Genomic DNA, 26462 nt, shown 5'->3' with positions numbered 1-26462 from the left:
ATTATTTTGTTTGTTTTTTAGCTCCCTCCGATGAGTGAGAACATGTGGTATTTCTTTTTCTCTGCCTGACTCGTTTCACTCAATATTATTCTCTCAAGGTCCATCCATGTTGTTGCAAATGGCAGTATTTCATTCGTTTTTATAGCTGAGTAGTATTCCATTGTGTAGATATACCACAATTTCCGTATCCACTCATCCGATGATGGACATTTGGGCTGGTTCCAACTCTTAGCTATTGTAAAGGGTGCTGCGATGAACATTGGGGAACAGGTATACCTTCGACTTGATGATTTCCATTCCTCTGGGTATATTCCCAGCAGTGGGATAGCTGGGTCATATGGTAGATCTATCTGCAATTGTTTGAGTTACCTCCATACCATTTTCCATAGAGGCTGCACCATTTTGCAGTCCCACCAACAATGTATGAGAGTTCATTTTTCTCTGCAACCTCACCAGCATTTATCGTTCTCACTGGGATTATTTTAATTTTTCAGTCATTTATATGAAATGATGGACAGTGCAAAAAAGTGTAACTGACAATGGCATATGTAGGGGAAAACATAGACCCAATTTTTAAATACCTTTGTGTGTTATCTAACGTTTTCCCCACTTTGCAATCTCAATTCTTTCAAGGATGTATAGTGGCAACATTATTTGAAAGCATGTTGAGAGGAGGGAAAAAACACATATGAAAAGCATGGATAATTATGCAGACCGCTTCTAATTGTAAAACAAAGAAAGGAAATATAAAATTCTTTCAAGATCTCGTATTCAGGCCTGGACAGGATCCAGTTTGGGACCTATAGTGGAAAGTGGTGTTTGAGTCTTTGGCTTTCTAAACCTTCTACCATGAAACTTATGGGGAAGTTGCTATTTAAGGACATACAATATGAGATGAACTGTATAATATGTAAACAGCTCTCTTCTTGTGTGTTAGCCCATTCCCTTCCTGACCTCCTTTGTTTCACCAGGCAGCAGCTGTTGTAGGCACAGGCTGCAGGCCACTGGAGCTCATTTTCTTCCTTTCCTGGCTCTCTCCCATTTTCCATGCTTCATTTGGCCCGGGGAGACTACGTAACTGTCTGTGGATCAGCCAGAGTCAGAGCTAGCTTCTTTAGATTTGTCATCGTGTTGCACAGAATTCCAAGGTGTTTCCTGCACCCAATTTTATAATACAGTCTGTACTAAGTTTATTCTTATTAAATTGATATAGCCAAATTCCTGCTATTGGGTAACTGTACATGGAGGAATATACAGATATTTAATCTCAAGTCATATTCTTTGCAATTTTTTTGAAAAGATACCCTTCATGTACTATATACATTGGTTATAATGTGTATGTTTTCCATTCTCCCTCAATTCAGCTCTCTTTATGGAAAGACATGTAAAAATAATTCATAAAGTGTTTTATTTATATAGCAATTGCTTAAATTCTATTCCTGCTATGAAAAATTATATATATATTCCTATATATATTTGAATAAATGAAAGAAAAAATATGGACACAGTTGAATAATCTAGAATGTTTGAAGGTAATTGCTTTACTTCTGGAGAATGCCATGTTTTAAAATTAAGAGTGTGACCATAAGAGCTTAACCAATAATAAAACGCGAGCCTCAGGTGAAAGCCATCTTTGAAATATGTAAGTTGTTGAAGAACCTTAAGCATCTGGATTCTTTCTCACCTCCGTCTACAAAGCATTGGTTTTGGGTCTTGAATGAAATATTTTGTTACCTGTGTTGATTTTTATCTAAGCCAGCAGTGATAGTGGTCACAGCACAGAACTTCTAAGCTGTAAGTGTGAGCATGGAGTAGTCAAGTATTTTGGAATGAGATTGTCTACTTCATTCACTCAATCTCTAAGCCTTTAAGCAATGTAACTTGCTTTAAGAACCATTCAAAGCATCTCTGTACCGTTATGGGTTTACTGTAGGTTGAATACATATTGTCAAAGGTAGAGACAATTTTGAAAACCTGGGAAAGCCTATGTTTAACAGAATTCACAGTATTCTAAGTTAATTCACTCTATCCTAAAACTACAAGAGAACTTGTGTCTAAATGCCAGGTTTTTGTTAGGCTTTAATAGGACTTGAGAATTTATGAAAGAGTTAAGAATTCTAAAACCATTAGTTCTTCACTTGGTGACTGGTCCAAGGGCATTATAATTTTCCTAACCATTATAATTTTCCATACCGCTGTATATTAAATTATAAAGCTCCATGAAAAGAGATTATAGAACTGTATTATTTTCTGTTATATCCACAAGGCCTAGCATAGTAACCTTGCATATAAGGAACCCAGTAATTCAGTGAATGAATGCATTCTCTGTCAGAAGGGACCTTAGAATTAATTTTAACCCAATTCCCAATGGTACCATTCTCATGATTAAGTTAATTTTGACTTTATAACATGGAGATGACTTAACTGAGGTTAGAAACAGGGAAAATTAATAGTACTCTGTTTCCTTTGGGTTTTTTACCCCTAAAATATCTTCTGTGTACCACTGAATGAGGTGATGTGGCCCAAAGTATTTAGAGTAGGATGGAGCCATAAACATAACAGAAGACGACATTATGGATGATCTCAAGGAGAAAAACAAAGGATTAAAATGTTAGGGAATAGACTATTCAGGAAAAGAGGTGTTTTGTTGTTTTTTTTTTTAAGGAGACTTTAAATCTTCAGAAAACACTGGTAATCTAATATCTCTATCTACTTGGCTCCTTACCTTAGTTAATATAAGACAGTAAATCCAGTTACAGTTGTAATTAACCACCCTGAGTAAAAGAGATCAATTGAGGTAATTGCCATGGAACTAGGGCCTTCAACCACAAAAATGAGGTGTAGAAAAAGGGAAGAGGAGAATTTTTTAAGCATAACAGATTAGAAATCTCAAGTAAGAAGACAAAAGAACGGTCAGATTTGTTAATAACAAAATGTGACAGTGAGGAAAGAGACCGACTATCTTAGAGAAGAGCAATAAATAATTCCAAAAACATATGCATATTTATTGTAGGAGCAGAGTCTTACGCATCTCTAAAAATTAATGGTCATAGTAAATACCTCTTGTCACGAAATTGTTTACTATGTCATTTTTAAGAAGACATATAAGTGTATTAAGACTTAAAAGATTTCCAATGAGTATAAAATCTATTCTCACTCAAGTGCTAGATACTGCCCTTTGTTAAATAATCATGCTCTAACACAAAATTTTGAGTTGTTGAAAACTACTGCAATATAGGTTGCCAACAAGTTGTTGGCAACTTGTTGGCAACAGATGATAGCTGAAATAAACAGTATTGTAAAATATTAATTATGATAGCTTCCCTCTGTTGTTAACCAATATCTCAAAACATAATCACTTAGGGCAAGGTAATTAGTGAATGTAGATCTGCATTTCACCTAGCCTTCTTTTTTTCTTTTTTTTTTTTGGTGGTTAGCCAGTACTGGGAATTCAAACCCTAGACCTACATGTTATAACACCACATTCTAACCAGCTGAGCTAAATGGCGAGCCCCCTTGCTAGCCTTCTTTATGATTTTAAATTTTTTCCAACATCTTGTCAGGTCTGATTTAGTGTTGTTTTTGTTTGTTTGGTTGGTTTGTTGGGTTTTTTTTTTTTTTTTTTGGTTGGTTTGTTGGGTTCTTTTTTTTTTTTTTTTTGGTTGGTTTGTTGGGTTCTTTTTTTTTTTTTTTTTGGTTGGTTTGTTGGGTTCTTTTTTTTTTTTTTTTTGGTTGGTTTGTTGGGTTCTTTTTTTTTTTTTTTTTGGTTGGTTTGTTGGGTTCTTTTTTTTTTTTTTTTTGGTTGGTTTGTTGGGTTCTTTTTTTTTTTTTTTTTGGTTGGTTTGTTGGGTTCTTTTTTTTTTTTTTTTTTGGTTATTCCTGTGCATTTGCTTTGGTTTCTTTGTGAGGAATCTTGATAAGCTAATCTCTTGTGAGGCTTAGTTTAACTGAAACCAATAATTCACACCATTTATTCCCTTACCTGGGAGCAATGAAACTCAATATATTGCAGTATGCTGCAAGGAAACAAATAGGGATGCCACTGTCATTGCTCTGTGTTTTGGAACTCCTCTTGTCTCTTAGGTAACCCTATATAACAAACAAGAAGCTTAACCGTCAGACCCAGGCACTACGAGGGGGTGTTTATTAGACAGCGTTCTCCAGAGAAACGGAACCAATAGAGTGTGAACAGAGAGAGAGAGAGCTTTATTTTAAGGAACTGGCTCATGTGATAGTGGAAGTTAGGGCAGGCTAGCAAGCTGGAGACTCAGGGAACAGTTGATGTTGCAGCTTGAGTCTGGAGGCAGAATTCCTTCTTCCTCAGGCAACCTCAGTCTTTTTCTGTTAAGGCCCTCTAACAATTGGATGAGACCCACCCACATTATAGAGGGTAATCATAACGTCCACCGATTTAAATGTTAATCTCATCTTTAGAAAAATATCTTCACAGTGAATCTAGACTGGTGTTTGACCAAATATCTGGAGACTGTAGCCTAGTCAGGTTGACACACAAAATTAATCATCACAGGGTATCAGTGTCATTTCATGTATTAAATACTAATAAAGCTTAATTTCTCATTATAGAAATTGAAGTCACAGATAAATAGAAGTTCTGATATTTGCTTCCCACACTAACAGATGATTTTATATATTCTCCACTCTTAAAAACATATTATTGGATGCCTTTACAAATAGCCTTACTTGTTAAAATTCAAAGAAAAGAGTTATGAATATTTCATTAAGTATATAAGCTTTCAGAAGTAAATCACTGACATATAGGAAAATTTCATTAATTTGAAATTCATGATTATTAACAGCTCATCGAAAATGTATCTTCTCTGTAACTGCAAAAAGGATTTTTAAGCAAATAAATAATGTAAGAAGTATTACAGTTGGGATATTTAAACATTTAAAGAATGGGAACTTGAGGTTTTTTTATTTTGGAAATCATTATAGACATATAAAAATATTCTGTGATGATTTGGCAATCTTAAAATTACTATTACCTTCCATTTGGTTGTGTATTTTTACATTGCTGTTTTCAAAATGTATATACTATTTTATATTCTATTTTCACTGCCAGGGTAAACATACTCTGTTTACTGTGGTCTTCATATTTATTTTTAATATTTTTATAATAACTCATCAAGTTTGATATCTTTGTTTCTGTCATGTTGTCCTTAAGATAAAATTTACAGTGACATTGCAGATCAAAGGATATGAATAATTCAGTACTCTTGCTCACTATTTCCATTTTGCTTTGAAAAGAGTTATAAAAGTTTGCCACAAGTAGTATTCAGATAAGGCACCATACAAGCTAGCCACATCAGGGAGGAAGCCCTTCACATGGTAGACACATCCAAACATAAATGAGAGTAGGTGGTGGTCTTGCCACAGCAGGAGAGAATACTATCATCATTCATAAACTGGTACCCATATCCTCATCAAACTCATAACATTGTCTCCTTCTCAACCATACTCGGTATCCCAGTGGTCATCTCCCTCACCCACTTGCTGCTATTGGAGGCCCAATGTTTGCTCACTTCCCACTCTGACCCTGACAAGCTGATCTCACTGGGGGTGTCATAGGAGTTATCATAGGTTGCCGGCAGTGTATGCACTTAAGGGTTCAAGATATGTGTGACACACACATTTGCACAGCCAGGTTGCTTCTCATGGGCTCTAGTAAGCTTCCCTGGGCAGAGTCAGGCTGGACCACTACATGCAGTTGTTTAGTTGGTGCAGTAATATACTAATACAATATCTTTTTTATTTGAAGAAGTGGGGGGTTACCTTTTCTTCTAAATCATAAAGACACCATATAGACCAGCACAGCTCTGGAATTTTATCATATTTGTTATTTGATTGTGTATATAAGTTTTACTTTGACCTCAATAAATACAAAATATTTTATAACTTTTGAAATTTGCAACTTCAGATGTATATTTGTTTTTGTGATTTCTAATGTGGGTTAATAGTATTGGCTTTTAGTTTTATTTATTTTTTATAGATAAAAATCTAAGATAATTTTAATACATTTAAAAAGACTAAGATCATAGAAAATATGTTCTCTGACCACAGTAACAGAAGGAATTTAGAAAATTCACAAATATGTGGACATTAAACAACACTCTCCTAAATAAACAATGGGTTAAAAAAAAATAACAGGGAAGTTCTCTAGTACTTTGAGATAAAAATCAAAGCACAACATATCAACATTTATAGGATGCAGGGCTCATGCATTGCTTAGAGGAAAGTTTATACCTGTGAACACTTATATTAAAAATAAGAAAAATCTCAAATCAGTAATGTAAACTTCTACATTAAGAAAATAGAAAAAAAGAAGAGCAAACTAAATGAAAAGCAAATATAAGTAGTAAATAACAAAGATTACAACAGAAATACGTGAAATAGGGAATTAAAAAACAATAGAGAAAATCAACAAAACCAAAAGTTGATTCTTTTAAAAGATCAACAAAATTTGCAAACCTTTATCTAGACTGACCAAGAGAGAAGAGAGAAGACTAAAATCAGAAATAAAAGCAGGGACATTATTACATTGTCATTGTGGTTTTTTGTGGTGGTAAGATTTAGTTTCTTTCTCTTTCTCATTTGCATTTTTGTTCTACCAGTGGGTTTTGTTCTGTCTTGCGTATTCACGGTAGTGATTATCAGTTTTTGGATTCCAGATGCAGGACTTGCTTGAAGATTTCTTGTAGGACTGGTGGTGTGGTGTTGAACTCTCCTGTAGCTTTTGTTTGTCAGGAAAATATGCTATTTCTCACTCATTTCTAAAGGATAGCCTTGCTGGGTATAGTATTCTTGGCTGGCAGGGTTTTCTTTTAGTATTTTGAATATATTATCCCATTTTCTTCTGGCCTGTGTAGAGTTTCTGTTGAATCTGCTGTTAGTCTGCTAGGGGCTTCCCTTATAGGTGACTTGATGCTTTTCTCTTTCTTCTTTTGATTCTCTCTTTGCCAGTTTGAAATATGTCTTGGAGGGATCTTTTTGGGTTGAACCTGTTTGGGGTTCTTTGGACCTCCTGGATCTGAAGGTCCACATCTCTCCTTATACCTTGGAAGTTTATTATTTTGTTGAATAGGGTTTTCCATGCCTTTCCCTTTTCTCCTCTCCTTCTGGAGTACCCATGATTTGAAAGTCTATGCATTAAGGTTGTCTGCTAGCTCTGAGATTTTCTTCATTTTTTGAAATTCTTTTTTCCTTCTTTTAGTGTGCCTGGGTTATTTCAAAACGACTATCTTCAAGATCAGAAATTCTTTGTTTTAGCCTGCTGCTTTAAGCTCTTGGTTCTGGTTTTTATTTCATTGAGTGAATCTTTCAGTTCCATGAGTTCTGCTATGTTCATTTTTAAGGTATTAATCTCTTTGTAAATTTCCTCCTTCATATCCTGAATGTTTTTTGTTTCATTACGTTGTCTACCTGAGTCTTCTTGTATCTCAGTGAGTTTCCTTAAGATTGTTGCTCAGAATTCCTTTTCAGTCATTTCAAGGGTTTCCTGCTCTATAGGGTCTGGTATTTGAGAATTACTGTATTCTTTTGGTGGTGTCATATTTTCTTGGGTTTTACTTCTAGTATCTGTACATTGATGTCTGGTCATCAGGTAGAGCAGTTTCTTATTCTATTACTTTGGAGTGGGCTTTGAGGAGAGAGATGTCCTCTTCTTTTTCTGGTCCCTGCTGGTGACACTTCTTGTATTAATGCAGTTAAATGTCTGGTGGGCCACCTGAACAGTAGCTGTGGCATTTGCCACTTTTGCAACAGCTGTGGTGGTGGCTGTGGCAGGCCACCACATGGAATTGGTGTTTTCAGTGTGTTCTTTGCCTGCTTCCAGGCAGGGGATGTTACCCTCGGCTCCTGCTTCAGAACCCCAGGCATGCTCTCTTGCCTGCTCCTAGGGGTGGGGGGGTTGCCCTTGGCTCCTGCCTGAGAACACCGGGTGTGCTGTCTTGCCAGCTGCCAGCCAGGGGGAACTGTTGCTAGTTTATGTTTTTAGCATATCCCTCATTATCTATTCACAGTATTTTCCCATTGTTATGTAAAGGACTTGACTTTTTGCTCTTAAATTGAATTTCCTCATATATTTTTTAGTATTCTTCTAATGTTATAAGCTCTTATAACATTTTCATCTGGCTATTATTGGCATGTATTTTCTTCTCATTGTGTTTACATTTTTATCCAAATCGTTTGTGGTTTTATTCTAGTGTTTCAAAGCTAAAATAAAAAAAAATTATTTTACTAAGACTTGATATTTTATTTTCAGTTATTTGTTTTTTAATATAATCTTATTTTATCAATATACAATGTGGTTGATTATTGTGGCACATTACCGAAACCTCCCTCTCCCCCTCTCTTCCCTCTCCCAACAACCTCATATCTGTTCACTTGTCTTAACAACTTCAAGGAATTGCCATTATTCTGTCTTCTTCCCTCCCCCAACCAGTTTATTTGTGTATTTATTTATTTATTTATTTATTTTTACCTCCCACAAATAAGTGAGAACATGTGGTATTTCTCTTTCTGTGTCTGACTTGTTTCACTTAATATAAATTTCTCTAAATCCATCCATGTTGTTGCAAATGGCAGTATTTCATTCTTTTTTATAGCAGAGTAGTATTCCATTGTGTAAGATATACCACATTTTCCGTATCCACTCATCTGATGATGGACATTTGGGCTGTTTCCAACTCTTGGCTGTTGTAAATAGTGCTGCAATGAGCATTGGAATACAGGTATACCTTCGACTTGATGATTTCCATTCCTCGGGTTTATTCCCAGCAGTGGGATAGCTGGGTCATATGGTAGATTCATCTGCAATTGTTTGAGGAACCTCCATACCATTTTCCATAAAGGCTGCATCATTTTGCAGTCCCACCAAGTGTATGAGAGTTCCTTTTTCTCCACAACATCGCCAGCATTTATCATTCACAGTCTTCTGGATATTAGCCATCCTAACTGGGGTGAGATGTTATCTCAGTGTGGTTTTGATTTGCAGTTCCCGAATGCTGAGTGACGTTGAGCATTTTTTCATATGTCTGTTGGCCATTCGTACATCTTCCTTTGAGAAATGCCTATTTAGCTCCTTTGCCTATTTTTTAATAGGGTTACTTGTTTTTTTGTTGTAAAGTTGTTTGAGTTCCTTGTATATTCTGGATATTAATCCTTTGTCAGATATATATTTTGCAAATATTTTCCCCCACTCTGTTGGTTGTCTTTTAATTCTGTTAATTGTTTCTTTTGCTGTGCAGAAGCTTTTTAGTTTGATATAATCCCATCATTTATTTTTCCTTTGGTTGCCTGTGCTTTTGGGGTCATATTCATAAAGTCTGTGTCCAGTCCTATTTCCTGAAGTGTTTCTCCTATGTTTTCCTTAAGAAGTTTTATTGTTTCAGGGTGTATTTTTAATTCTTTAAACCATTTTGAGTTGATTTTGGTATATGGTGAGAGGTATGGGTTTCATTCTCCTGCATATGGATATACAGTTATCCCAGCAACATTTGCTGAAGAGGCAGTCTCTTCCCCAGGGTATAGGCTTGGTGCCTTTGTCAAAGATCAGGTGACTGTAGGTGTATGGGTTTATTTCTGATTCTCTATTCTATTGCATTGACCCGTGTGGCTGTTTTTATGCCACTACCATGCTGTTTTGGTTATTATAGCTTTGTAGTATAGTTTAAAGTCAGGTAGTTTATTCCATATAAGTGTCTGGATAGTTCTTTCCATTTCTGAGAAAAATGTCATTGGAATTTTGATGGGGATTTCATTGACTTTGTATATCACTTTGGGTAGTATGGACATTTTCACTATGTTGATTCTTCCAATCCAAGAGCATGGGGTATTGTTCCATCTTCTTGTATACTCTTTAATTTCTCTCAGCAGTGGTTTGTAGTTCTCATTATAGAGATTTTTCACATCCTTGGTTAACTCAATTCCTAAGTATTTTATTTTTTTGGTGGCTATTGTAAATGGGCTAGTTTTCTTGATTTCTCTTTCTGCATGTTCACTATTGGAGAATAGAAGTGCTTTTGATTTTTGTGTGTTGATTTTGTATCCTGCAAATTTGCTGAAATCATTTATCAACTCTAAGAGTTTTTGTACAGGCTTTAGGCTGATCAGTATATAGGATCATGTCATCTGCAAACAGGGACAATTTGACTTCATCTTTTCCAATCTGGATGCCCTTTATTTCCTTCTTTTCTCTGATTGCTCTGGCTAGTACTTCCAACACTATGTTGAATAGGAGGGGTGAGAGTGGCCATCCTTGTCTAGTTCCTGTTCTTAAGGGAAAAGCTTTTCCCCATTCAGGATGATATTGGCAGTGGGCTTATAATATATGGCTTTAATTATGTTGAGATACTTTCCATCTATACCTAACTTTTAGAGAGTCTTTATCATGAATGAGTGTTGAATTTTATCAAATGCTTTTTCAGCACCTATAGAGATGATCATATGGTCCTTGTGTTTGATTTTATTGATATGGTATATCACATTTATTGATTTGTGTATGTTGAACTAACCTTGCAGCCCTGGGATGAATCCCACTTGACCATGGTGTAAAATTTTGCCTATGTGTCACTGTATTCTGTTAGCTAGTATTTTATTGAGGATTTTTGCATCTATTTCATCAAGGATATTGGCCTATAGTTTTCTTTTTTGTTGTTGTATCTTTATCTGGTTTTGGTATCGGGGTGAGGTTTGCTTCATAGAATGAGTTTGGGAGAATTGCCTCTGTTTCAATCTTTTGGAATAGTTTGTAGAGAATTGGTGTCAATTCCTCTTTGAATATTTGGTAGAATTCTGCTGTGAACCCATCGGGTCCTGGGCTTTTCTTTGTTGGGAGCCTTCTGATAACAGCTTCAATCTCTTTTATTGTTATTCGTCTGTTCAGATTTTCTACATCTTCTTGGCTCAGTTTTGGTAGTTTGTGTGTGTCCAGAAACTTATCCATTTCCTCCAGACTTTCAAATTTGTTTGCATATAGTTGTTTATAGTAGTCACTAATGATTTCTTGTATTTCTGAGGTATCAGTTGTAATATCACCTTTTTTATTTCTAATTTTTGTTATTTGGGTCTTCTCTCTTCTTTTTTTTTTAGCACAAACTCTGGATCTGCCATATCTGGGGTTCAGATTATATATGACTCAATACCAATTTATCTGACATTTATTTTTATAGATGATTTGGGGAATGGATCTAATTTATCAGATAAGTTTATATATGTAGCTAAAACTATTCTATATTCTGTTCCTTTGTTCTTCAGTTTTTATTTATAGTTTTGAATATTATTTAATTTCTGATTTCACCTCATTATTCTTTTCATTGTTTCTTTTAGTTCAAGAAGAATCTTTTTGAGAGATATTGGTTTCAATTAAATATGTAAATAAATTTGGACTACCATTTTTAAATTGTTTAGTTTTCCCGTATAGGAATACATTAAGATACTCATAAAGAAGTTTTTAGCTTTGTTCTGTGAAGTTTTGTGTCTGTACATAACAGGATATTTTCTTATGTTTTGTCATCAGTAATATGCAAAAACCATTCATTTTGAATGCAACTTTTTCAAATACTTTAAAACTTCCTTTTAATAAAAAGTATGTTGTTGTTAGGTGTGCAGAGGCCAGTACTAGTATACTTGGCTAGTATTTGCTCCTTTACATTCTTAAAAATAGTAAACTATATTTTCTTTCTTAAAAAGTCTATAATTCAGGTATTATTAATTTCTACTGCCATTGTGATTTTTTTCTTTATTTTTTAACAGTCTAATCAAAATGGCATTTATCTTACCTGAATTTCCAAGTTAGTTATATACTCATTTATATTTATCACTTCAAAGAAGCAACATAGTATTCAGAGTGATCTTTAATAGCAAGTGTATGCACATACACACACACACACACACATACAGACACACAAGATGCATGCATCTCAGGTCTTTCTCATGTCTAACTTTAGTCACAAAAGTAAATATTCTGAATAAACTTCTGAAGTTATTAGTGGCTAATAGAAAGTAAAGGATTTTTTCAAGTATTGTGAAGTAGGCAGAGTTCTGAAGGTGTCCCACCCTTTGCTCCCAAAGTTTTATTACTTGTTTAATCAGTCAAACACCAGTGTAGGTACTGCTGGGAAGGGGTTTTGTAGATTTAGTTAAGGTTACTAATCAATTGACCTTAAGATAGGGAGATTATCTGGGTAAGCCTAATCAAATCTCATGAGCCCTGAAAAGCAGAAAACTTTCTTCAGATTTAGCAGAAGAGGAGAGGAGAAAAGGATGTCAGGGAGATTTGAAGCATAAGAAGGATTCTCTGTGCTCCTGTTTGTGTTGAAAATGGAGGGGCCCATGATCCAATGAATATGGGTGGCCTCTAGAAGCTGAGAATAACTTTGAGCAGACAGCCAGCAAAGAAACAGGGATCTCAGTCCTACCTCCACACAGAACCAAATTCTGCCATAAACCTGAATGAGGCTAAAAGTAGATTCTCCCACACAGAGTCCCCAGAAAAGAGTCCAGGACAGCTGACACCATGATTTCACCTTGTTAGACCTTGCACAGAGTACCAGCCAAGCCTGGACTTTTGACCTACAGAATTTGGTATTGTTTTAAAGTTGTTTGTAGTAGTTTGCTACACAGCAGAGGAAAACTAATGCATATGGTTAACTTGTTTTCAAAATAAATATTACATTTGTAGGATATAGTACCATAGTATACTTACCTTATATGCATGGACAACTGGTAAGATATATCCAAACTGTCACTTCCTTTTTTTAGATATGAGAAACATAATTGTTAAAGGCTCAGGCTGCTGAGTCAGACACACTTTATTTTAATCCCATCTGAAATCTCTTACTAGCTTTATGACCTTCAATATATTATTTAACTTCCCTAAGCCTCAGTCTCCTCATCTATAAAATGAGACTAATAGTACCTACTCATAAAAACTTTACATGGCTGCTGCATTGGCCATTGTCATTGTTATGTGATAATAATAATCATGACGATGGCAAAACAAAGAATGTTAGTAAGAGCAGGAATCTGAGCATTCATGTGAAGCCAGTGCTGAAATATTTTCACTTACTTTTTTTTAACCTCTCTGATTTCTATATGTGGAGTTTTCTGGGTTATCCTTTCAGGTTTTTTCAGATGTTTTGCTTAGAAACTAGATATCCTTGCCTTTCTCATGAAGCCTCTATTCCCCTCTCTCTCATCTCAAAGTTTCCCAGAGAAGTTTTGTAAGATGGTAATACATGCTTGAAAAGGGAGTTTGTCAGCAGAGTAAATTTGGGAAAACATTGAACTAAAAAAATTGAGTTTCTTAATTATACAGCTATTATATGGTTACATTCTTTGTGTAGCTCTTCAGAAAGAGATTACACTTCCCACATTCATTGACCTATTGACTATAGAGGTTCTTGCAAGACTGTTTCATGAAATGCATTTTGAGAAAAACTTTCCTTTCAGATAAAAATCATTAACTCCATGAGCCAGTGATTGTCTTCTCTTTTCCTTGTTAAAGCTTTTCAAGTGTGGTGTGGTAGGCAGAATTTTTTCTTCATCTATTTAGTGCAGATTATTTAGTCCATAAATAACCTTTGATCATCAAACTTAATCTCTCTCTGATACATTTTTTGTTCTTTACTACCAACATATGGAAGGGAAGCTATGGTCTGGCTGTTACACATTGCAATCAAAACCAATAATCTTTAGCCAGTCAGAATTTCAGGGATTTTTGGTACTTATAGAAATGAAATAGATTTTATGAAAAGTGCTAAGGGTTAGTGGCCAAATGAAAATAAGCTGGGCTCATCTGGAGTCAGGAGTTTTGTTTTTTAGCTATTTGTTTCTGCTGTTACTTGAAGAAATGATTGAGACTAGAGAGCAGGTGGAGCTAATGATTTCTACGTGATCCCAGGTATCTAGTAATAAATTTTACCCACTTATTTGTCACCTATCAGCCCTAAAAGTTGATGTTAGAAAAATTTCTCATATATTTGTCATGAATCCAAAGAGTGACAGTGCTGTTTACATACTGACTTTCAAAAATGCAATTTTTTTTGTTTTTCCTCCAAATAGGTATGAGATAGAAATCCATTTTCCCTCCTCCCCTACTTCAAAACAGCAGGGATAATAAATAAGGCCTAGATTATTGCTTTCAAAGTATTTTAACATTTTCTTCAGAGGAAGCCCACTGTGGAAGCAAATACATTGCTATTCTGCTCAAAAGGCATAAACATTGTAGCCTCACAGTATCTCCCTTTTCTGCCTTTGCTTGCCCTTGAATAGACCCAAGAGAATATTCTCCAGCTCTGTAGAAAGCACTTTGAAAAAACCACTGTTGTAAACTACATACTTGGATAAATATTGCCAGGTTTTCTTATGTCATAAGCAAAAAATTTTACTTAGAGTTTACAGCTCTCTCTTAACATGTCTTGAGTGGTTCGAGATGCTGTTGACACTGGGAGCATGCCAGACAAAATTGTGTAGATAATAAAATCCTGTATTTCCTTATTAAACTACTTAACCAGCAGGGTGGGAGTTGAGGGGAAGAGAATAAAGAAATCTGATTTTGTATTATAACTGTTTTTGAAAAGAGAACAAAAGACAATATTCAGTTAAAAACAGCATAGGAAATAAGTCAAAAGTTATAATTTGAACAGCTTATACATCTTTACATATTACTAAGGTTTTTTCCTTAACCCTTTCACTGTATAAAGGAAAGATTGTCAGAAAAGTTGGAGAGAGTATGAATTTTTGTTATAAAAATATTAAATAATACAATTTTAAGATTCTCTGCATAAATTTGTCTAAAGAAATTAGAAGTGAAAATTTACTGAGGAATGTAAATGAATATTTCAAAGAAGCATTAAAATGTAGAGGCAGCATAACTGAAGTAAACTTTTTAGCCAAGCTTTGTTTTCCAATCTGTGTGTTTTATCACTTTCCAGAATGTAAATGAAGAAAGGTAGAACAGATATGCTGAAAATAGAAACCAGCCTAACCATATTTCAGTTAGTTATCCTTTAGAGAGTTTTTTGCTCCCTAACTAATCAGCCTCTTGACCTGTTACATAGGTTTTCCTTATTAGATTTAATTTTCCAAATATTTGCTTCGCTAATACTACATAAGATCAGATATGTTTAGTAAATTTAGCCATTTTTTCCCATTAGGTACAATGACATTTTTATTGCTCAGTCTTTTCAGAATCACATTTTGCATGTCAAAAAAATGGCTTTCAAATACAGGGCTTACATACAGCTTAGTGTACATTTAGAAAAATATGTTCAAATGCCCCATTCAGAGTAGTCTTCAGAGAACACAAACACGCATTCCAATAGTGTTGCTGTAGACCAAAATTTATTGAAACTGTTTAATGAAGTTACTTAGAAAGCCTACAGCACATTCTTTTTGGACATTCAGTTTTTGCAGGGTGTGGGGCGGCTGGCCAGTATGGAGATCAGAACACTTGACCTTGGTGTTATAAGGCCATGCTCTAACCAACTGAGCTAACCAGCCAGCCCCTTTTGAACATTCTTAATTGTGGTAAATTGTCTATTGTGATTGAATTGGATGTTAATTTTTGGAGAGATGTTTCAGTAGAAAGTGATATGGCTGTGATAAAGCCCTAGGTTGCTGTGGGAAGAGGGGTGAAGCTTGAAAAGTATAATTTGAGAGGGCTATCTGAAGGTTAGAGCTGTCTTGGAAGGGAAGTTAAAGAGCACATGTGGTAAAGAGCTTCTTGCAGAGGCCCCTGCATCCTAAGTGGCAAGAGTCTCTTTCTATCTTGCTGCCATGTTGAGGCAGTGAAAGGTACCCTTTGGCTCATTATCATTGTATCTGTCAATGCCATAATTACACCAGTTTTTATCCTATATATGACACATTGAAAAAGGTTTCTTTTAGAGCTTTGCTGCTGTCAGATATATATTAATCTGGCAATATATTTTCATGCAATTTGGCTCTTAGGAAAATTCACTAGGTAGTAATTTTTAAATTATTTCCAACTGGAAGTTGATACAGAAAGGTTTGAATTTGGCAAAAGAGTGGTATTTTATTCTGTCAAGAATTGGTTTAAAATTTTATAATTGGAATGGTCTTTGGAGGTCATCTACTTCTACCCTTTCATTTTACAGGTGAGGAATCTGAGACCCAAAAAAGATAAGTAAAATTTCCAAGGCCATGTGGGTAAAGATAGAGTTCTGTTGATTATGTTATCTACAGAGCCTTTTTTACTGTACAAATTTTTGATAATTGTTATTTCTTTATGCCTTGTTCCCCTCTCTGATGTCCCCATCTGTATCAGTCCATTTCTGTTGCTTATAACAAAATACCTGAAACTGGGTGATTTATAGAGAAAAACAACATTTATTGCTTACAGTTTCTGAGGCTGGGAAGTCCAAAGTACAGCTTATAACAAAATACCTGAAACTGGGTGATTTATAGAGAAAAACAACATTTATTGCTTACAGTTTCTGAGGCTGGGAAGTCCAAAGTACATATAGTGGTGGCAGCAGTGACTCAGGGGTCTCACATTGCAAGGTGGTGGAAGCAGAGAGAGCAGAGAGAGACTTTCCTCTCTCTCCTTTCAAAGCCCTCAGAACCACACCCCTGACCACAATTTTTAATCCATTCACTACTGCATGGTCCTACAATCCAATCACCTCTTCAAGGCTCCACCTTTCAATTGCCATTATAGGATTTCCCACCCTCTTAACAGTCACAGTGGGGGCCAAGTTTCTAATACATAAAACTCGGAGGACACAATGCAAGGTTCATTGAGTTTTGGGGGGACATAATTCAGTCCATTCTGCCCCTGGCCTGCCAAAACTCATGTCCTTTTCACATGCAAATACATTCGTTTCATCCCCAAAGTCTTGTTTCACCTCAGAAGTCCAAAGTTCAAAGTCCCATCTGTGAAGTCAAAACAAGTTATCTACTTCCAAGATACAATGGTGGGACAAACATAGGGTAAATATTTCCACTCAAAAAGGGAGAAATAGGCCAAAAGAAAAGGGTAACAGGTCCCAACAAGTCTGAAACCCTGAAACCCAGCAGGGTAGGCATTAAATCTTATAGCTTGTGAATCATGTACCTTGTCTCCATGTTCAGTGTCCTCTGCACACTGGTGTGGGAGTTGGGTCCCCAAGTCCTTAGGCAGCCCTGCTTCTATGGCTTTCCTGGTGTCACGTGATGCTTCAGGTTTCCCAGGCTGGTGTTCCACTCTGGTAGCTCCACAGGTTTGAGGTCTCCATGGCGGTCCTGCTTTCATGGCTCCACTAGACATGGCACTGATGGGGTTTCTCTGCTGCAACTCTGACCCTACGTTTCCACTCAGCATTGCTCTAGGTAAGGTTGTCTGCGGTGACTCTGCCCCTGTGACAGATCTCTTCCTGGGCCCCCAGACTTTTCCATACATCCATTGAAATCAGGGTGGAGGATCCCAGGCCTCCACATCACTGGCATTCTGTGAGCCTGCAGACCTAACACCGTGTGGACTCTGACAAGACTTCAGGCTTGTATTTTCCAAAGGTACAGTCCAGCCACACCTGGGGCCAATTTAGCCATAGCTGGAAACAGCCAAAGCAGCTGGGGTGCTGGTGCTTGAAGCAGATTTCCAATGTGGCCCTGAGCAGCAAGCCTGTGGAGGGTCTCAGGCTTGTTCCCCAAGACCACTCTATCTCCCTAGGTCTTTTGGCCTGAAATGAAAGGGTTGGCCCCAGAGGCTTCTGCAGTGCCTTCAGGGCCTTTTCCCCTTCTCTTGATAATACTGGTTTTCTGTGTTAATCTTCTTAGTACCACTGATTTTTCCTTCTGAAAATATTCTCTGCTTTTCTACCACATGGCCAGGTTGCAAATTTTCCAAATCTTTACACTCTGCTTCCCTTTTAAATTCTGGTTTTATGTCATGCCTTTGCCCCCATAACTCAGAATAGTCTGTTAGAAGTAGCCGTGCAGCTTCCAGAATGCTTTGCTGCTTAGAAATTTCTTCCACCAAATACTCTGGTTCACAACTCCTAAGTTCCAAATTCCACAAAGTCCTAGGGCATGGACACAATGCAGCCAAGTTCCTTACCAATTCATAGCAAGGTTGATCTTTGCCCCAGTTTCCAAAAAACTCCTTATTTCTATCTGAAACCTCCTTAGAATGGTCTTTACAGTCCATATTTCCATAAGTGTTCTGGTCACCACCATTTAACCAATCTCTGTCACTTTCCCTGGTTTTCTTGTCTTCTAAACTTTCACCAGTATCTAGGCTTTTTCTAGCCTATTCCTCCAGCCTCTCCTCAGCACCCAGTTCCAAAGCCACTTCCACACTTTCAAGTATTTGTTATAAGCAACACCCCACTCCTGGTACCAATTTTATGTATTAGTTTCTGTTGCTTATAACAAAATATTTGAAACTGGGTGATTTATAAAGAAAAACAAAATTTATTGCTTACAGTTTCTGAGGCCAGAAACCCCAGAGTCCATCTGGTGGTGGCAGTAGTGACCCAGGGGTCTCACATTGCAAGGATGGTAGAAGCAGAGAGAGCAGAGAGACCATGTATAACTCATTTAATCATTATACAACAGTATGAGGAAGGTGCAATTATTATTCCCATATTAGTAACATTGTAATTGTTAAACTAAAACATAAGTCAGTTTGGAAAATACTGCCATATACATGTGTGTTTATTCATGGTAATGGAATTGAAGTTTCAAATCTTGAATAAATCAATGAAAGAGCCATTTCAAGTATTTTTTTTATTTTCTAGGAGAGGTGATGAGAGATTTTTAAAATTGTTTTTAAAATTCAAGGTGAGTTTTAAAGCACTGTTAAGGGTAGGAAGAACAAAAAGGTGTCACTGGGGACTTAAAAAGAACTACAATACAATGAAATCAGTGACTGGACAACATTTCAGAAAGCACTTAGAGTTTCAGAAAGTTTGTGTTCAGAAATTGCATTTTTTGCATGTATGTCTTCTTCACTCCTTAAGTATCAGGACTCTCTTACTCAACTCGATATCTCAAGCTCTTAAACAGGGCTAATGGGTACAATAGGTATTCAACAAATATTTGTCAAATTATAGGTATGTATACATTTAAAGCTATTTTTTAAAAAATGATACTAAAGATACTTGGATTTGAAAGAAGATTGGAAACACTGTTTTGATAAATTTCAAATGAAAGTAATGATTTCTGGGGCCGGCCCGGTGGCGCACTGCTACAGTGCGCCGCTTGAGAAGCGTGATGGCGCTCCCGCCGAGGGTTCGGATCCCACATACAGACCAGCCACTCACTGGCTGAGCAAGGTGCGGGAGCAACACCGAGGGTTGCAATCCCGTTGCCAGTCCTGGTCCGGTATGGGCGCGACACTGAGGGTTGCGATCCATTGCCGGTCACGAAAAAAGGAAAAAAAAAAAGAAAGTAATGATTTCTAAACTAAGATCATTCTTAATAGCTATATATTTATAATTGTGTCTATTTAATATAAACTTACATTTTTAATTACCTTTCAAAATACACTCATTTCTATTTTTAGAACTTGATCTTTCAGGTTAATTGACAACCCCCATAGTTGTAGCAATATTTTTCACATCAAAAATTAGAATTTATGATCTGCAAAGGTTTTTTGTTTTGTTTGTTTATTTAGCTCATAATCAGTTGATAGGTTTTTTAGAAAAGAAGTGCTTCATTTCTTCAAAATAATTTTCTTTCCATTTGACAGCTTTTACTATGTGAAATGAACCTATCCAGATTTAGTTCATTTGACACATATTCCTTAAGTGGGTCCATCAACTTCAACAAGAAAAAGAAATATTTCTTTTCACTCACTTTTAATTGAAATTTAGCATTTCCTTCTTTTATGAATGCAGGCAGAAAATCTACTATCTATGACTCTGTCACAGAAATTACACACTAATCAAAGTCCCAGTGGGATGTATTATATAAGGGTACTACCTACAGCAATGAAAGTGAGTTATAGAAGCATAGATGACTCCCACAAACATAATTTCAAATGGAAGAAGCAAGTCATAAAAGCAAATGTGTAGTGCAAAACTAAACTGTTATTTAGGCATTCAGTCATAGATAGGTAAGAATACAAAAGGAAATCAAGGGAATGATTATCACTAAAATCAGGGTAGTGGCTACCATTATGGAAAGGGGTAGGAGTGTCATCAGGGAGGGTCATGCAGGCAGTGTTTTATTTCTTGACTTGGGTGGTGATTACATGGATGTTCACTGCATGAATTTTTAAAAATTGTACATTTGTGTTTTATGCAAATAAAAAATTAAGGAGCTTAACCAAAGAATCTGAAATGGATTAAGTATATTACTGAGAATTGATGTTATTAAGCTAATTTATGATATTGTTAAGTTATTGGTGATTGTATCATAATAATTTTGAATTAACTTGAATGATTTAGAATACTCCATCCAGATAGAAAATTCTATTTTTAACAAGGATTTTTTTTTAAAGACTATCAGAAATTTTCTACTCAGTTTACTAGAATCTATAGTAAAGAATTTAATATGAGACAAATTCTGCTTTTACTGTGCTCAGGAAGATAATTAGTGGATAAATCACAAAATATTTCATCTATAACAGTGGTAATGGCTAACAGTAATATCTACCAATTTTTGTGCACTTATCATGTACCAGGCCTTAGGTCAAAAATTAAATGTGTGGGCCGGCCCTGTGGTGCACTCGGGAGAGTGCGGCACTTGGGTGCGCAGCAGCACTCCCACCACAGGTTCGGATCCTGTATAGGAGTGGCCGGTGCGCTCACTGGCTGAGCGCGGTGCGGGCGACACCAAGCCAAGGGTTGCGATCCCCTTACCGGTCACAGAAAAGACAAAAAAAAAAAAATTAAATGTGTTATCTCATTTAATCCTGTAAAAACTCTTAAATATGGGTATCATTATTATCCCTGTATTACACACTAAGGGACAGAATCATGTTTTGATCTTGCTTATTCCAAAACTTTTTTTCTTAACCATAGCCCCATGTAAGGATTAGAATGATGATCTAGTAGGATGTATAGTATTACATATCATTACAGATTTTCGTTTGTTGTAATTGCTTGTGATCTGGGTATTCAAATTTGTATTAATTCAACAGCAATACCAGCTATATGCAAGGCATTTCTCTGGCCCCTGTCTTGTGGATCTTTTGATTTGTTTAGCAACTTATAAATAATGCCACAGAAATTCACTGACTTCTTTCTTCCTGGGAACTAGTGGATTGTGATATTTCAAGAACCACTAAACTTACTTCAACTTTCCAAATGATTATTGTTATAGGCATCATCTAAACTACATAATAATCTGCTTCCAAACTGGCTACAGTACAGAAAATTATCTCGAGTCCCAGGAGCAGCTGTTGTCACTGGGAGAGTTTCTAGTTTTTCTTTGCAAGAATTGATATTCATCAGGATGTCATAATCAGAATTATTGAATTGTTTTATAGATACAGAAAATCAAGGTCTACTTTGGTAAAATCACTGTTTCCTCATACTCTCATAGCCCTCTTCAGATGAATTATTAAATAAAATGAAACTTTATTGGCAAAAATCTTTTTTAATTGGTCCACATTATTTTTATGGTACTATATTGTGTTGTGTACTATATCTGGGAGGTTGATCTATATCAAGTGGTGATTGTTGTCATTTACAAAAAAAGTTGGGACATCAAGTTTGGTTAAAAATGTAAACTCTAGGGGCCGGCCCGGTGGCGCACTGGATAAGTGCGCCGCTTGGGAAGCGCGGCGGCGCTCCAGCCCGAGGGTTCGGATCCCACGTACAGACCGGTTCCCGCTCACTGGCTGAGCGAGGCGCGGGAGCAACACCGAGGGTTGCAATCCCGTTGCCGGTCCCTGGTCCGGGACGGGGGCAACACTGAGGGGTGCGATCTGTTGCCGGACACGGAAAAAGAAAAAAAAAAAAAAAAATGTAAACTCTATTTATTATATTCCTTCTCTGAAAAAAATTCAACTTCAGATTATATTATTTTGACTTACTGTGCCTTTTCCAGGAGCTTAAACTACTGTCTGTAGTTTAATACCTCTCTCACGGACCCGAAGGTAATATGCTAGCCAAGTACAAGGGAGAGAAGCTGGGCAGGTTCTCTCTGCTCTTTAGACTTCTAGGAACCAAGATTCTGTTTTTGCCTAATTATTATCCTACATTTTCCTTCCTGTTTTTTTATAATATGTATTCATGAGTTTTTTAAAGAAAATTATTTTAACATCAATTAAAATGGCATATGTCTGAGGTTGACTTATATTTATAATATTTTTATTGTTGCTTTACTGTCTGAGCATTAGGACTACAGGCTTGCAACCAATAAAATCCACTGCTTTCCTCCATCTTTATTTATTGCTACATAGAACCATATTAGTTTCATCTTGAATTTGCTACTTCATTTTTCTACTATTTTTGGACATGAGGAAAGCTCTTGCGCACAGTAAGAATTTTTTAACTTATAAAATCCTATTTATGCTTTTTAATCATTTTAAATTGCTAAGACAAATTAAAGCACAAAGACATTATTATATTGACTACTGAGAATTAATTTTTAAATGGATTCTTTCACCTGCAGAGTTCTCAAAATGTGGGCTGGGGATCTGAAACTCTTTCGGGGCCTCCACAGGAAAAAATTGTTTTCATAATAATAATAATATGTCATTTGCCTTTTTTACTCTCACTCTTTAATGAGCGTAGAGTGGAGTCTTACAGAGACTGCATAGCATGTGATGTTGCAATAGCTCAAATGCAAAAGAAGATATTGTAATCTGCTGGTCTTCTATTAAGCCAGATATAAAGACTTGAAAAAATATAAAATAAGGCCTCACTTTTTACTGTCCTTTTTTTTAAGTCTAGTATTTTAAATTTAAAAAATATCTTTTACATTAACATATAATAGGTTTATTGTTTTTATAATGAATTAATATTTTTAAAAACTTTTCCATTTTAACTTCAAATAAGGAAATTATGGATATATGTAATCCACATCAGCAAAAACTCTTTGGAGCCCTCAATAATTTTTATATGTGTAAAGGGGTCCTGAGACCAAAGTTAAAAAATCAATAATCTACATGATCTTTTTATTCTTAAATATTTGAATGTTTTTTATATTTTATTTTCAGTTTGCCTTTTATAATATAAAGTATCTATTTTTAGGTTGCTACAAGCCTCAGGAAAGATCAGATTACTTGATGTTGGCAGCTGCTTTAACCCATTTTTGAAGTTTGAAGAATTTCTGACTGTTGGCATAGACATTGTACCTGCTGTAGAGGTATGAATAGTTTTGTTTTAGACTTGAATATTTTACATGTATATTTACAAAGGAAAAGCACTGTCTTCACATTTTAAAATAGCAAATATATTTCCTGTGTACCAGTTAAGAGATTATTTCTATTCAAAAACTAAATATATATTCTATGAAAATTTGTGAGCATTTAACTAATAGATAATAATGTGACCAGTGCCATATTTCTCTTTATTTTCTTTGTTTTGTTCCCTAAATAATCGTAATCTGGAACTATACTATAGTAAAATCATTGTGATCAAGAAACTTTAGTAGATTGCAAAGATTTCCAGGTAGCTGCAGAGTTTGGGCTTTGTACTTTGGTTTTTTTGGTTTATTTTTTTTAATGCATCTCTTTCTGAAATGTACCGTTGTTGTAGAGCCATTATGGAATGGGTAGAAAGAGGAAAGAGCTTTGGAATCAGCCAAAAACTTTATTAAGTCCAGCTATTAGTTCTTATATAGATGAAACTACTTAACATTACGTAGATTGTTTCCTCTGCCTTTTATTAAAGAGTTGTGAGAATAAGCATCCAGCTAACACTTGGTATGGCATATTATAGGTCCTCAATAAATGACAGGTATTCTCCTTCCCTTTGAGTACATTCCAGTGAATGAAATTGTGATGATATCACTTCAATTCAGCGAAGCAGGATCGCCTCCTTATCAGCTTGACCTGTCTTTTATGTTATTCATATGATGCCAGGAATTTGTATTAAGGGTATATTTTGAAAGTAGATTACTCCAGGGCAGGCATACTCCTCATTTATATCAGAAAAAATTTGTTGGTTGGTCCAAGTGCACTTTACAACTAATTGATCACATCTAGCTACAAATTTCTTTGTTCCTTCTCCACTCTCACAGCTTCACTTGACGAGCCTTAAAATACATACATACATACATACATACATACATACATACATACATACATACATACATACATACATACATACATACATACATACATACATACATACATACATACATACATACATACATACATACATACATACATACATACATACATACATACATACATACATACATACATACATACATACATACATACATACATACATACATACATACATACATACATACATACATACATACATACATACATACATACATACATACATACATACATACATACATACATACATACATACATACATACATACATACATACATACATACATACATAAATTTGTTTATGGATAGGGTTATAAATTTTCAACTGTACAGTAGTCCCCCCCTTACCTGAGGTTTCGCAACAGGTTCAGTTCCCCGTAGCTCAAAAATATTAGATGGAAGATTTTAGAAATAAACAATTCACAAGTTTTAAATTGCACACTATTCTGAGTAATGTGATGAAATTTAACTTTATTTCACTCGAGGCATGAATTACCCCTTTGTCCAGCATATCCACACTCACTTAGTATATGCTACCTACCTGTTAGTCACTTAGTGGGCAGACTAGGTTATCAGATCAGGTATCATGATATCTCAGTACTTGGGTTCAGTACCATCCTCAGTTTCAGGCATCCACTGGGGGGATTGGAACATATCCCCTGCAGATAAGGGGGGAGTGCTATTATACTCATTCACAAAGACAAAAGAACTGCTAAACATAAGTTCAGTAGAAGAATCAGAGTTTCACAGTTCCAGAATCCTGTCATAATTTTAAAACAAAGTGAAGAGACTTACTCTTTCAGCTAAGATGTAATAACAGAGACCAACAACAAAAAAGTGGAGAAAACATATGAAATAATTTATAAGACACTGCACATCAGGTAATGAAGAACAGTGATCCCTGAGAGGTGGAAAACAAATGAGATGAGCCCTACAATTACACTAGCATATTGCCTTCAGAGAGTTTCTAGGGTGTGGCACAGAGAGGTGGAAACCCAAGCAGGGCCCAGGTGATTCCCTGAGTTGTGGAGATGGAACTAAGAGTCCTGGCAGACTAAGTCAACTGGAATTTGTAGGGCACAGTATCAAAAAATGAAAAAGCTGCACAGAGGGAAAACTCCAGAGGCCTATAAAGGGTGCCTCTTGAATACTCAGCTGAGTACTGATCAGTGCATGTGTATGAGAAAACTACATGAGACTGGAGAAAGTACTACCTGAAAGGATTTGAGGTTACAGTGACTATCATTCATACAAGGAAATAGTACCTGTTTCAACCAGCCTCACTGGAAAACTCAAGATTCATGAGGCATTGGGTAGAGTATATAGAAGGGTCTTGCCTTAGCAATGGAGTATACTTAGCCTTACACTGAATACTGTTGTAGTCTCACCTAACAAATCTTAAAAGCAAGACCCCAAAAGATCAAACTGTCTATAGGTATCCTAACTACATACCAGAACAAAACTCAAGAATATTTCTAGCAATTCATAGCAATCCAGCAACTGCTAAGGTAAAATTCACTGTGTCCAGCATACAAAAAAGAAATTACCAGCCATGCAAAGAAGCAAATAGGATTCACAGTAAAGAGATAAATCAACCAATAAAGACCAAACCAGAACTGACACAGATGTTAAAACTAGGAAACAAGGACATTAAAATGAGGATATTATTCAGTTGGGGAAAATTCCTTGAGCCTGACAGTTATGGTTTGTGTACTCTCTTGTATTTAGGCTTCAATAAAATTTTAATTTATCATTGAAAAATATATAAAATAGGGATATTTTAACTGTATTCCATATGTACAAAAAGTTAAGTAGAGACATGGAAGATATTTAAGAAAACGCAGATCTGACTTTAAGAAGTGAATTGCCCAATGTGTGATATGAGAAACATACTAGATGGGATTAATGTACATTAGATGTCTTAGAAGAAAATTTAAATTGAAGACATGGCAATAGAAACTACCCCAAATGAAACACAGTAAAGAAAATTTTGGAAGCGGCACGGCAGACAAGGTCTGGCAAGATGGCGACGGGTCTGAGCGGCCGTGACAGGAGACAGCGCGATCCTGTGAGCCGTGNAACTCATCAGACCAAGCACATTGACCTAAATAAACTCATCAGACCAAGAACACCGATCTAAGTAAACACATCAGACCGAGCTAATCAATCTAAGTAAACTCATCAGACCAAGCACATCGTTCTAAGTAAAATCATCAGAGCAATCTATTCGGTCTACGTAAACTCATCAGACCAAG

At 35.9% G+C, this 26462-nt stretch overlaps 1 protein-coding gene across 1 annotated transcript in view; it reads left to right on the top strand.

Moving 5' to 3' along the window:
* The window catches only part of LOC103594953 (chromosome unknown open reading frame, human C7orf60), a 70931-nt gene extending 47613 nt beyond the window's left edge, over window positions 1-23318 (top strand). The window contains exon 4 of the mRNA XM_008578254.1: window positions 23169-23318. Within this exon, the coding sequence (XP_008576476.1) occupies window positions 23169-23289 (121 nt within the window). The 3' untranslated portion in view covers window positions 23290-23318. The remainder of the gene's footprint in view (window positions 1-23168) is intronic.
* Window positions 23319-26462: the final 3144 nt, after the last annotated feature.

The sequence above is a fragment of the Galeopterus variegatus genome, unplaced genomic scaffold, assembly GCF_000696425.1.
Source record: "Galeopterus variegatus unplaced genomic scaffold, G_variegatus-3.0.2 Scaffold1651, whole genome shotgun sequence".
NCBI classification, from domain to species: Eukaryota; Metazoa; Chordata; class Mammalia; order Dermoptera; family Cynocephalidae; genus Galeopterus; species Galeopterus variegatus.
The sequence above is the reverse complement of the archived record's forward strand: the minus strand, read 5'-3'. Positions and strand labels throughout refer to the sequence as shown.